This window comes from Scedosporium apiospermum (assembly GCF_000732125.1).
Source record: "Scedosporium apiospermum strain IHEM 14462 chromosome Unknown SEQ_SAPIO_0099, whole genome shotgun sequence".
In the NCBI taxonomy this organism is placed as follows: Eukaryota; Fungi; Ascomycota; class Sordariomycetes; order Microascales; family Microascaceae; genus Scedosporium; species Scedosporium apiospermum.
In genome coordinates this window covers 1,667,216-1,679,786 of record NW_015971800.1, presented here as the reverse complement: position 1 = coordinate 1,679,786, position 12,571 = coordinate 1,667,216, and the positions used below count along the sequence as shown (strand labels likewise).

At 52.1% G+C, this 12,571-nt stretch overlaps 3 protein-coding genes and 1 pseudogene across 3 annotated transcripts; 1 reads left to right on the top strand and 3 right to left on the bottom strand.

Moving 5' to 3' along the window:
* Positions 1-559: 559 nt before the first annotated feature.
* SAPIO_CDS5899 (Zip metal ion) lies at positions 560-1,980 on the bottom strand (the record flags this gene model as incomplete). Its single annotated transcript, XM_016788128.1, has 4 exons — positions 560-731; positions 805-1,803; positions 1,865-1,881; positions 1,948-1,980. 4 exons carry the CDS (start codon positions 1,978-1,980, stop codon positions 560-562), a joined length of 1,221 nt encoding a protein of 406 aa, XP_016642444.1.
* Positions 1,981-2,903: 923 nt separating this feature from the next.
* SAPIO_CDS5898 lies at positions 2,904-3,923 on the top strand (annotated as a pseudogene; the record flags this gene model as incomplete).
* A 426-nt stretch (positions 3,924-4,349) lies between these two features.
* Positions 4,350-4,855, bottom strand: SAPIO_CDS5897 (uncharacterized protein; the record flags this gene model as incomplete). Its single annotated transcript, XM_016788127.1, has 2 exons — positions 4,350-4,700; positions 4,808-4,855. The coding sequence occupies 2 exons, from the start codon at positions 4,853-4,855 to the stop codon at positions 4,350-4,352; spliced, it is 399 nt and encodes a 132-aa protein (XP_016642443.1).
* A 4,705-nt stretch (positions 4,856-9,560) lies between these two features.
* On the bottom strand, positions 9,561-12,358 carry SAPIO_CDS5896 (Stress activated MAP kinase interacting protein Sin1; the record flags this gene model as incomplete). Its single annotated transcript, XM_016788126.1, has 3 exons — positions 9,561-9,680; positions 9,879-12,255; positions 12,336-12,358. 3 exons carry the CDS (start codon positions 12,356-12,358, stop codon positions 9,561-9,563), a joined length of 2,520 nt encoding a protein of 839 aa, XP_016642442.1.
* Between the last annotated feature and the right edge of the window lie 213 nt (positions 12,359-12,571).

Sequence of the window (12,571 nt, the reverse complement as noted above, 5' to 3'; positions counted from 1 at the left end):
CTCCAACGGTTTTCGACTCATGTAAATGAGGTCGAGTCCCCTTGCAGCTTAGATTTTATGAGGTTTGGTTGTGGATTCCATTTCCTTGATGTAGTTGGAAATAAAGTTGACTATATCAGCCAAAAAGACATGCGTTCATCATACTTGAATCGAGTGAAGTTGACCGAAGACAGCACGGATCAAATGTATTACCGGTGAGAAGACTTGTTTAACATGACATGGCAACAGTTGTACCACCATCACTACGATTCATGGAAAACCAATGTGTAAATGATTCGCATATTTACATATCGCCATACTATTTTGGAAATACCACCTTATTGCTGCGGCGTAGGGGCTTCGCCGGCCCAGTCACCTCACGCCCATCATCCTCTTCCCGGAAATCGCTTTTAAATTCAAGATATCTCTATTACAAGGGAACGGAATCATGCATAGTGGTGGGTATATATATAGCCTCCCGATGCGAAAAACGCCCCAACGCCGGCTAGAATACACTATCCCACGAGGTAAGGCCCGGGGGAAAATAAAAAGATAGCGAGAAATAGACCGTTTCAATACATCAATGGTGATGGCCGATGTGAGTCAAAAGAGGTAGCAACATGCCACCCACTATGGCAAGTGTGTCGCGCAGTTCGGGTCCCTTAGGTTGAGGAGTGTTACCGTAACCGTTCATGACAGGCTGCTCATCATGAGAGTGGCCTTCATCCTGCATGGCGTGGATCGCGACGTATCTGTAAAAAGTTAGCCAACAACCCGTGTTCGGTGGGCAACAACCAGGAAAAGGAGGGGTCAGCTGGGACTCACAGGAATGTGCCGGCGGAGAAAAGTAGCAGCATACCCGTCCACCACTGTCCGTTCTCGCCCTCTAGGTTAGAACCCCCCAGTATAGTGATAAGGAACCATGTTGCGATGGCACCTGCGGGCGCTGCGAGACTGAAGACAAGCAGGTGAGCCCTAGCCGCCCGCTTAGAGAGACCCTGTCGCAGTAACACCGATGTAAGGCCAAACGCAGCAGGCGCCTTATGAACCATGATGGCAATGAATATAATAAAGCCAAGGCGAGTATTCGATGTGCTAGACGATGCTCCCATGGCGATACCGTCGGCAGCCGCATGGATCACCAGACCAGTTGTAGTCGCCATACTCTTTGAATGCTCATGGGATGGCCCCATGATCCCAATGAATGGACCTGATTCATCGTTATGCGATCCCGAGGGCGAGATTGACAGTGTATCGAGGCGGATGTCCCTCGCTAGAGATGCGGGTTGGTTGCCCGCAGCGTGTTTGGGTAGCCTATCGATCAAGAACATGAGAATGAAGCCGAGGATCATGGAAAAGCCAATTGCGAACGTCGGGAGCTCGAAATGGACTTCCTCGCGAATTGGAGGTCCAGGCGGCGGCGGACTCGAGGTATCATCATGGCTATGATCGGGCGCAGGCTCGGGCGCGGGTTCGGGATCGGGATCGGGATCGTGGGAGTGGTCGAATCGGTCATCAAAGTCGTCGTCCTCGGAGCGGCTCGAAAGCGATTCTCGCGGTCTCGAGTGTGAATTTACTGTCGGTATATCTCCACTGATCGCGATTTCAAGAGGAGATCTCGCAGCAATGGCTGATATTGAGTCAACGGACCTCACCTTGTGGGAGTGGCTCGCTCCCGGATGAGGCATGAGGGCGCCGATGCCTTCTGGTATAATCACTATCATTGATGTCCCTACTAGTATTCCCACGCCAATGTTCGAGACGAATCGAAGTTGTGACTGGGTGAGCGACATGGATAGTGGTACCGCGCCGGCAAGGAATGAGCTATTCGAGGGTTGTGTTAGTTTCGCAACGTCGAGCTATCGGAATCGGAGTTGCTTCTTACGCGATCGCCATCACCACCTATCACCACGACGGTTAGCTATAGCTCGATCCAGGCAAGGATATAGACTTCGGAAAACTACTTACGCAGAGCGTGAGGAGCAGTATTAAACCCCCCATCCTGAGTTGGCTGGCTCCCCTACCGCGAGCTCGAAGCAAGTTGCGAATAGGGGCGGTTCGTAGTTCCACGGCAGGATCTGCGTGAGCCAGCGAGCGACTTGGCAAGAGGGAAATAAGAAGAAAACAAAACCGGAATGCCTAGATCAGGTGGAAGCGATTGTACGTCTGCAAAGGAATGAATGTTCCGCCGACGACCATTCTCACTCCTCTGGAGTCTGCTCCCAGGAAAAAAAAAAAATAGGACAGACAAGGCTCAAATATCAAGATTGATCTCAAGGTCCAAATACGAATTGGTGCCAATGCGGCTCGAGAGGACACCCTTGCAAAGGCGATCTCGACCAGGGTCCAGTGACACTAAACTAGATTTGGCTTTAGTTTGCTCTAGTGTTCGTTTCAAGCTAATCGTACCTACTCAAGGATTATCATCGGCTAATATCAATTCTCAACTTTCCATCCTTTGTGAGGTCATACTACTTTTATCTCGAGGCATTCTCAACGCACTGGGCTTTTCTTATCCGCGATAGTGGCGGGGATTGAACGCTGCGGTCCGTCAACTTCCTGATCGTGACGCCGTGTTTAGAGATCCGAGAACCGTTTATGGAGTTGCTTGGGACCGGTCGACGCTGAAGCTTGGAGTTCTCGTTGCCCACCACTCATTCGGGCGACCCTACTTGATTGGTCCGTGGGCGAATTATCAACGTCACGTCATGTTTGCCTCCTTCGAATCCGACTACACACGACAACAAACCCAACTTCTTGGATACTCGAGACTTTTTACTGCTCTTTGGCTTCTTTTTCCTCTTATTGCCATACAGGAGACCAGAAACGAATAGCGGCAGGAGCCCAGGCTCGCGATCGGGGGACGACCATCGCGTCGAGTTTCAACACTCACCCGACCGCACTAATGTTCGGAGACTTGCAGTATGGATGAACATGGACGGAGTCACTCGCCGAGGCGGAGACACATCCTTGCGTCTATTAACCAGGAGCCTCCCAAGGAAATCCGGGATACAAGCGATGCCCCTTCCGCCGGCCCCGAGGGAGGCGACAAAGACTCAGCTGCTGAACAGCATGATGAGGATCGCTCACGTAGAAGGAAGCGCTTGAGACTGAAAGACCACAAAAGCCATAGATCCCACAGACATAGATCCTCTTCCAGGCGAAGATCCTCTCGCGACCGATCCTCCCGTCATGACAGAGATGACGAAGGTCGTCGACGCCGACGGCGCCGAAGGCGGAGTCGATCCCCAACCCCTCCTAACCCACATGAGGAGCCACCCCTCGATCCGGAGGCAGCCTTTCGAGAGAGTCTTTTCGATGCTATGGCAGACGACGAGGGAGCGGCATATTGGGAAGGCGTCTATGGCCAGCCGGTTCATGTTTACCCCAATGAGAGGGTTGGGCCCCAGGGTGAACTGGAGCGCATGACGGATGAGGAGTATGCTGCATATGTGCGGCAGAAAATGTGGGAGAAGACGCACGAGGGCCTCTTGGAGGAGAGAAAAAAGAGGGAAGAGGCGAGGCAGGCGAGAGAGAAACAAGAGAAGGAGAGGCGGAGAGTGGCAAAGGAGATTGAGAGGAGCCTGTTAATGGGCGAGGAGAGGAGGAACCAGAGGCTTTGGGCCGAGAGATGGCAAGATTACCTGGAGCGATGGACGGCATGGGATGGCACCGTTGACCGCATACCCTGGCCGGTAAAGTCAACATCAAGGAAAGACGTAAGCGAAGACGCCGTCAAGTCATTCTTCCTCGGGTGTCTGAAACAAGAGAGTACCGACGAGAGGGAATTCGCCCAGAATCTCAAAGATGAGCGAGTACGGTGGCACCCCGACAAAATCCAGCAAAAACTAGGAGGGCAGGTCGACGAGGACGTCATGAAGGACGTTACGGCTATTTTTCAGACGATTGACAGGTTATGGAATGATACCCGGCGGAAGGAGTGACGAGCCCCTCCGCCACGAAGCGCATAGATCGAGAAGAATTCAACGTGTTTGCCTTGGTTATGGAATGAACTCGTTATATATATACGAAATATCCTCACTTTGATTTCCGAGCAACCTGGAAAAGGTTCTGCTTGGCTCGAGAGCACCGAATTGACAGAAGAGGTTTCGATGAAAACCGAGGGAAAAGCAGAACTTGATGAACAGCTTTAATTTGATTTTCAACTATTATGCCGACTTGTGTTCCGACCCAAGCACCGATTACCCAGTATTACACCTCCCGCATGGCAACGTGTATCCCTTTTTTGCGTTTGTGGGGGAATCACCTCCCTGCATTCCAAACAACCAAAGGACAGAAAAAAGAAAAGAAAAAGGGAATGTCCAAAGTTCTATTGTGACAGGAAAAGCTCACAGCATCCCTTCCCTTCTTTAGAGGTTAACCATGATGGCAGCACCACCGAACAGAGCACCAAGACCGACAGCAGCGGTCTGGTAAGAACCAGGGTTGGAGGTGGTCGTGGTGGTTCTGCGGGTAGTGGTGGTCGCGGCTCCTCCAGCGGTGCCAGTGGGGCTGGTCTTGATAGTGGTGGTGCCGGTTGGGGTCTCGGTGACGACGGTTCCAGTGGGGGTAGTTTCGGTTCCGGTTTCGGTCAGGGTGGTTTCGGTTCCGGTTCCAGTAAGGGTAGTTTCGGTCGCGGTTCCGATGACGCTGGTGACGGACTGGATCACGCTGGTGGCGGCGCTCTCGATGCTGCTAATGATGGAAGAGATGTCCTGGGCCTGTTTGAATGGAAGTGCTTTTGTTAGTTGTCTCATGGTTCCTGCAAGACGAAGAGCAACCCAGGCCCTCTGGGATATAGCTACGGATGGCCCGGGGACGAACATACGGCGGCAAAACCGGCGAGAGTCAAGCAAGCGACACTGGTGAACCTCATTTTGGCGGGTGGTTGTACGTTGGTGGTCTCGTGCGTGGGGGGAAAAGAGTTGTTTATAGTCAAACGATGGACAAGAAGTGAAAGCAAAAATGGTTTTCGTGGTGGGAATTGTACTACAGTGTTTTTTTTGGAGTTGAAGAAGAGAGAGGGTAGAGTTGGGAAGGGTTGGCTCTTGGGGGCGTGGATGGTCTTATATAGGAGGGACTGATCGGGGGAGGTGGGAACCGAGAGACTCTCCGTCGCTACGCCTCCGGGGGGAGGGCTGAAGATGGATGATGGCGTCAAGTCTCCCGACCAACCATGCGGCGTCCTGCCATCTGAAACTAAGCTTTTTACTCTACCTTATGTTGGGTATGGAAGGGAGTGGGGGTTTCAATTGGAGCGGGAGAAGGGGGGCATGGAAAACCCTTGTGTTTCTTTTCGTAGGGGAATGGAACATTCGTTGAAGCTTTGTTCTAAACTTGTCTGTTAGGGGGTGGGAGGAGTGAGATCGAGTTCTGTATACAGTACTCTTGGGTATACTGTATCAAGTCTCTGGAACTCCACGTTGCTATGGATATATCAATGACGGTTAACAGGATGGCTCCAAGTTTCATGGCGGCCGACCATGGGATCGTACTTGGGACAGTACATTGTATCACACCAATCTACCCGTGGTCTCTCCGGTCCTGGAAGAGGCTCCAAATACCATACTTGTAGAGAAATGAGAGGAGTGTCGGCATCATGGTTCAATAGCTTGCGAATGTATCAGACCACTAATACGTAGTTATACTTTCCTATAAATAACTTGACGCGCCATCCTGAACAGCTTTTTGAGTCCTCGAGTCCTTTGCAAGGACTCTGAGAGTCTTTGAGCCTTTCCGTCTCCGAGCTACTTGTACATGCCAGCTGCCGTGCTTTTGTCTCTGGTTCATCGTTCTGGTGCGTTGGTCGTTGATGACAGTCCGGCTACGTCACGCCGGGTTTCCCGGGGTGGGTACGTACCGCAGCTAATTGCAGGTTTAAGTTGGGGCCACACAATTACAAGCCACGACTTCGTCGCAAGTCTCGCTTGTACCATTACGAAAGTGAACCAGTTCCCTTAAACGTTCAGGTATTCCTCTTCCTATTCCCATCTGCGGTTCATCCTCGGTTGCGACAGACGAGCCTCTCTCTCCACGACTCTAGGATGTTAAGATGGACTCATTCATTTTTTTTTTTTTTTTTTTTTTTTTTTTTTTTTTTGGGGGGGGGGGGGGCGCTTTTCTTGCTAGACTTCGCAGCACGTCAGGATAGCATCGGAATCTCCAATACTTAGGTACCGGAATGTCAGTTGGCCCAGGCAGTGGGCGCGTTGTTGCATTCATCGAAAGAGGTGTAGGAAAGTATGATCAATGCAAACTCCACTGCCCAGGGCTTAGAAACACATCTTACGCAGACAGCTCCGAACGGGTCTGGAGCATCTACGCCGCCCCAATTGCGTGTGTTCAAACACGGCCGGAAAAGTATGGCTTCGCCCTGTACCTGGACTACGGAGTATATGAAGAGTAGCCACTGTTTAGTTGGGGGAAAAAGGATCTGACCCCAGACTAGGGACTGGCACAGCGAGCTCAGGAATGGATTTGAGGCACCAGGGCGGGCCAGACTAGACGGAGCTCGTAATAACGGCTTCTAGCTTCCTAGTCCCACCATGTTTGGACCCGATCCCTGGCCCTTGTTCCAGCATAAACCCACTGTTTCTTGTTGTAATGTGGTGCTACAAATCGGCGGGGGCGGAATAAGACACAGAAAAAGAAAAACAAAAATATGAAGAGCCTTGCAGATACGAATGTACATATTCCGCCGCCTCATGCACGCATTAGAGTTATGTACCATTCCATCGAAGTTAGGCAGGGAGGGTACGGCTTGTCCGGGAACCTGCGTCAAAATCAATCGTTTTTGGTGGCCTACGAGGCGAGGTGCGAGGACTAGTAGTTGGGGCAAGACGAACATAGCTCTTAGACAGAAAGCTTGTTTTTAGTTAATGGGTCTTAGAAGTGATGCAGTGCATGTACCAGTGAAGAATGGAGTTGGAAAAATACCGAAAGAGCCAGAGAAGAAAAGAGTCCAATATAACTAACTCAACCATGGTTCCGTCGCGGGCAAATTATGGGAGAAGCACCGAAGAGCAGCAGGCAGGTTTGGAGTGTACAGGTACGCCAGCCATAGAGTGAGAAGCGGAATATGCCAGACACCGTACGCCACCCTCGGGTACGTAGCCAACATACGAGTCTTTGCATTCTCGTCGGTAATATGGGAATGAAGAAATGGGGCAGCATTCCGGCGGATTTACAAGGGAACCAAGGCTCGGAAAGGGTTGATGCTGATGGCTGATGGCTGATGGCTGATGGCTGATGGGTACCCGATCCACGTCCCGCTGCCCCGGGTGCCAAGACTTTGTACTGCTACTTCGTAAACTTTCCGTTCTCCGGTCCACGGATCAATATGCGGATGCGGACACCCGGCAGGTTCCACCGTGGCGCATGCCAGGAACTCTTCAACTGGTCCTAACATCAGTGAGCACACGCTGTTCTGTCTCTGCAGATTCAGTTCGGACCCTCACGGTAATAATTGATAGATTGAGAGATCAGGCTACTCCTGGTGTGTTGGTTGGAGGAAATCAATGGCATCAACTACTTCGTATGCTTCGTAGGAGATGAGGGCGAAAGACGGGGAAGTTCCCCACTGTGACCAAGGCACCTCCGGGCTGTCCCTCGTAGAATGGCAAGAGTTGGCTGGCACCTGCAAGACCTTGGCTCCAATTGCGTCATGGTGGTTGCGTAAACCCGTCAATGACGGCGTCGTCGACCTGTACTCTACAACTGTACCTGTGTATCTCCCCCAATTTATCCCCTACACTACACACTCCACGGTTTACACTGCATTTTGGTCACAGTTGCTAGGATGTTGAACTTGGGGTATGACGATGGTAAGGTTTACAGTTCTCGCTCTCTCTTTTCCTTGCGAGAAGAGAGAGACGGAGAGAGCTAAACGTCCCCCGGTCCCGCAGTCGCTCTCTCTCTTGGATGCTCGTGCACCAGGCCCGAGCTGACAGACCCCAGTTCGACATTTGCAGGTGCGACTTCGCGCAAACTGGCCTTCATCCTTCCTTGCCTTTCCTCTGTCGTGAGCGTGGTGGGAACGCAGGAATCCATGGATCCGATCAAGTCCCAGGCTTGGGCTGGGCTCGAACTATTAATAGCTGGGAACTACGAAGTAATGGGGCCATGGGAGAACAGACGACATAGCAGAGCCTCGCAATGCTCAGCTCTTACTCTGAGGCTAGCCAGGCCACAGGCCCGCTTTCTCCATCCCGTTTGCCCTCGTCCCATTCCGCCATTTCAAATTCCCAAATGCGAGCTGTGCCTGTTTCCCAAGTTCCATCGAATGAATGTAAACCACCATGCCATTGAGCTGGTCGCAGCCGGGCCACCAATCTTCAACGGCGATTCCCAACGCCCGCCCACCGCCTCGGAGAAGTAGATTGAATTCTCTCAGCTCTGCGACCCCAACATGCGGCTTTGTATCTCCTTGCCGATCTCAATGCATAGCCTGTCCCCTGCTTGCGCGTACGAAGTAAAAAACCGGTCCTAAGCAAGCCCTCCGGGGCTACTCTCCTCTTACATACTTCTAGAATTACACCATCCGAATCGAATGTCTACACTCCCTCTTTGACCAACTATTTTCGTTGAATTGTACACTCTACCAAGGCAATCGATTAACGGGTTCTTTACATGCACAGTATACATCAATCTGATCTCGTCGTCGGCCTGGGCCCTTTCATCGATGTTCAGCTCAAAACATGCAACGTTCTACAAAGCCTCTGTCGAAACCCCGTCAAAACCTTGTGTCCATTTCCCCGCCAACATTGCATGATGTTTCCCAGCCTGGCCTCTAGGCCCCTCTCCTCGTCGCTCTCGGTGATCTTTCTGGTCAAAGCATTCTTTTACTCCCACTCTCGTCTAACCTTGTCCAAAGGTCCCACATGCGGAAACGTACGCCCTTTTTACCTTTTGATTGCCTTTTTTTGCTCTGCCTTTGCGATGTGTTGAAACATGGGAATTGCTTGCGAATCCTAGTTGAATACCTCGTAGCTAGACTGGCCACGGTGAACGCAGGCCTCAAGCTTCTAAGTATAGCAACGACGACAACAACCATCCACCAACTCAACCCAATTCTATAGTGTAAGTATACATTCTAGATAGAGCCTTTGTAGGTTCACGCCTAGGCCCCAAACACATTGACCCTGTCCACCCTGACTGCAGTCTTGTTTATTACCTTTGGTTCCCTGTTTACTTCTCCGCTTGATGCAAGGCGAACATACTTCCCGTTCCTCAGGATCGATCCCAATGTCGATCCATCGCCAAAAAAGGTTCACCCGATACACAGAGCTTACTACATGTCCGACGCCAACAAGAGGAAAGACGCGCAAGCGTTTTTTCTTAATATTTTTCTAGCTAAGCTTGAACGACGCCACATACGGGGTCTAGTGTCCGCATATCAGGCACTTCCAAATGAAAAGAAGAAAAAAAAAAAAAAAAAAAAAAAAAAAAAAAAGGATGAGCCTTGGTGGAATGTAGAGACAAACTCCCCAAAACTCCCGCCTTGATGCCGAACCCTCCGCAAACTCCCTTCATAAATGATGCTCTCGCAACTGCCCCTAGTCCCCTCTCGGCGCCCGAACTCCTTAAACGTCTCGATACGGCGAGATCCCTTTCTTCAACTCCTTGACGATCTCATTGGCCTCGTCCGCCGTCTTGGCCTCGAAGTCATATCTTTTGCTCTCGGTAGCTTTGTACACGACTAACTGTAATTCGAACAAGGGGAAACCCCGTTAGCATTCGACTCCCTTTTTACCCATGCGACGACAATCATTCATTTTCCTCCTTCTCTTCTAACACCGGAAGACTCGCAAGCAGAAAAAAAGCTTTACCGGATCACACGGCATCGCAGGGGAGGGAAAAACAAAATAAAAAAGAAACTATGCGACGTGGAAATGACGTACCTTGAATGTAGTCGGATGCTTCCTCATAACCTTGCAACCCACGACATTGCTAAAATGCACCGTCGTGGCCTTCCTGCCCCCATCGACACCCTTGGCCCCTGAAGCCGCCATGATGTGGATGTATTCGCCGTCGATGATGAAAATCCTCTCGCTCATCCCCACGATCCGCATGGGCTGCTTCCGCCAAACCGTATACTTCTTGTAGTTGGCGTTGTTTAGCTCGTCCTGCTTCAGCGCCTCCCGCGCTAGCGGGTGCACCCCCATGAACTTGTCCTTCTTCCATCGTTTCTGCTGGCCGCCCTCCGTGAATGGAAGCTTCGGCGACGCGCTGCTAGGCGATCCCGTTACTGTGAGGGGGCCGTCCGTGGCGAAACGCCGGCGGTGTAGTTCTAGTTCTGACACCGCTCCAAGGGACGCCACAGGCCGATCCACCATGACCACCGCCCCTGAGTTCGGGATCTTGAGAACGTGGTTGACCTTGTCCAGTTGCCGCTTCTTGCATACGAGATCTAGTACTTCGGCTAAATAGGTATCGGTAGTCACGTCCAATGTAACCAACTGGCCCGGGGCCGTATCTGACGATAGTATATTGACCCGTAACAATTTCTGCTGTCCCCTCGCGTGTGGCACCGACGTAACCACCTGGGGTTGGTCCAGAAGTGCCCCAGGCCGGTACGCAGTCGTTAGAACAGGGTTCTGCCTGGGTTGGTATGGAGCGCGGGAGGCGGCCAGGTCGGGTTGGGGTGTGGTGTTCTTCGGCGTAGCATCTTTGTCGTCATCGCCACCACCGTCTCCATCTATTTCTTCTTCATCGGGTTCATATTCCGGCGTGATCTTCTTATTTTCCTCGTATTCCGATGCCGACGCCTGAACCAAGGCAAACTCATCATGGGCCTTGTTGGAATTTGCCCTGTTTCTGCCGCCACCTCTAGTTGCCGCGCCTTGTTGGAAATTTGATGCCGCGGCGCGGTTGTTAACGGTGGTGAACGACGCAAGCGGCTTCTTCCTCTCTAGTGGCGGGAAATCGTCATCGATCTCGCCGCCTTCCTCGACAATTCGTAAGCTATACCAATTGACGTTGAGTTTCTCCGTCGGTAGGGGCGGTTGCCTCTTCTCTTGAATATACCGTAAAAGACTGAGGCCGATGGCATCGCCCACGGTGACGACGCGGAAGTTACCACCCGCATCATCACTGACGTCACGACGAATGAGCACCTCGAAGGGCTCGTCGGGATCCTCAGAGAAAGGGACGTATATCCGAAGAAGCATGGGCCTCCTATTATCGCCTTCTCCAGAGAGGGATGCGAAAGTTTGGAAAGGCATCGTAGGTTTTGACTTAGACTTCTTCGACCCCAGTAGCTCTGATAGCATGCTGACCGGTTGCACCATGCTTATCGGCCGAATTGTACTCATTGGCCGAGGCGGAGGGAGTGCCTCGAGCACTCTGGGCTGTGGAGCGTGCGACCTCCGTATGGTTGATTGTCTTGTAAATGCTCGAGGGGGTGTCCCAACGACCTGGATTGTAGGAGAGCCGTGAATGGGGTTGTCGACGGCGTCTAGGATGGAGGCGGAGTCGATACTCTCCGCAAAAGCGGCATCTGATATATCAGAGGCGTCGGATTCCTCTTCTTCCTCTTCAGGTAACGGTAAGCTGTCGTGACGTGGAAGCCCCGGAACGATGTCATCGTTGGACTTGGCCCGAGACCGACTAGCTTTAGCAGCAGCCATACGGGCAGCCAAGCGGGCCTGCTCGCGCTGCCGGTGGAATCCAGACGCATCAAATTCATTTTCAGAAGATATTTCGCTGCTGGTAACAGTATCTCGCCTCACCCGCTCCTTAACCGTATCGAGAGCCGACTGCGATCCCCGTCTAAGTCCATGGCCGGTAGCATGCGGCGACGACGCGGTCGTCATCTGCCTTAGATTCGAAGATTGTAGCGGGGATGAACCCGCCCTCCCCCTGACCGGCATCTTGGCAAATTTTATTTGTTGTGCAGGCCGCGTATCGGACTCGTCATCGCTCTCGTCGCTGAGGTCGCTGCTATCATCTTCTTCCATCTGCTCCCGCCGCCGTCTTCGCTTGATCGCCATCCCGGGCCCAAGAGTGCTGTCCCCGCCAACGGTAAGCATCCCAGCATCGTCGGCTTCGTCTTCGAGGGTGTGGCGGGCGAAGCGCGGCGCCTGGAAATACTCGGACGCGATTGCGGTAGGTATAGGAGGGGAATGGGTTCGCTTCGAAAGGGCATGGTTTGTTCGCCATCCGGCGGCCTTGTATGCGGCGGAATTGAGGAATCCGTCGTTCAGTGTGAGGAGACGTTCGCCTACGCCGTCGGCAATATCATCTAGGTAACTGCTTCGTAACTGGTACGAGACCAGGCTATAGAGGTTTGTTGTTAACGTGGGATGTTGGAGATATCCCAAGAACATTGAGAGGAGAAACCATGGGAGATCACATACTCCTCGGTCTGGAGGACAGACATAGTGGCTAGCTCACCGCTGAGTCTGTTGGGCGTGCGGATTTACAAAAATAGAGGGCTCCTAGAAGCATGAGGAGAACTGAGCTTTGTCCATTCTCCCCTCTGCAAAAATACAACGGGGGGTAATGGGTGTTAATTGAGTGGAGGAAATGTTGGGAGTTGCAACAACTTGGAGCCAGGAAGGAGCGTGTCAAGAGGTCCTCAGCCTTTCTCGAA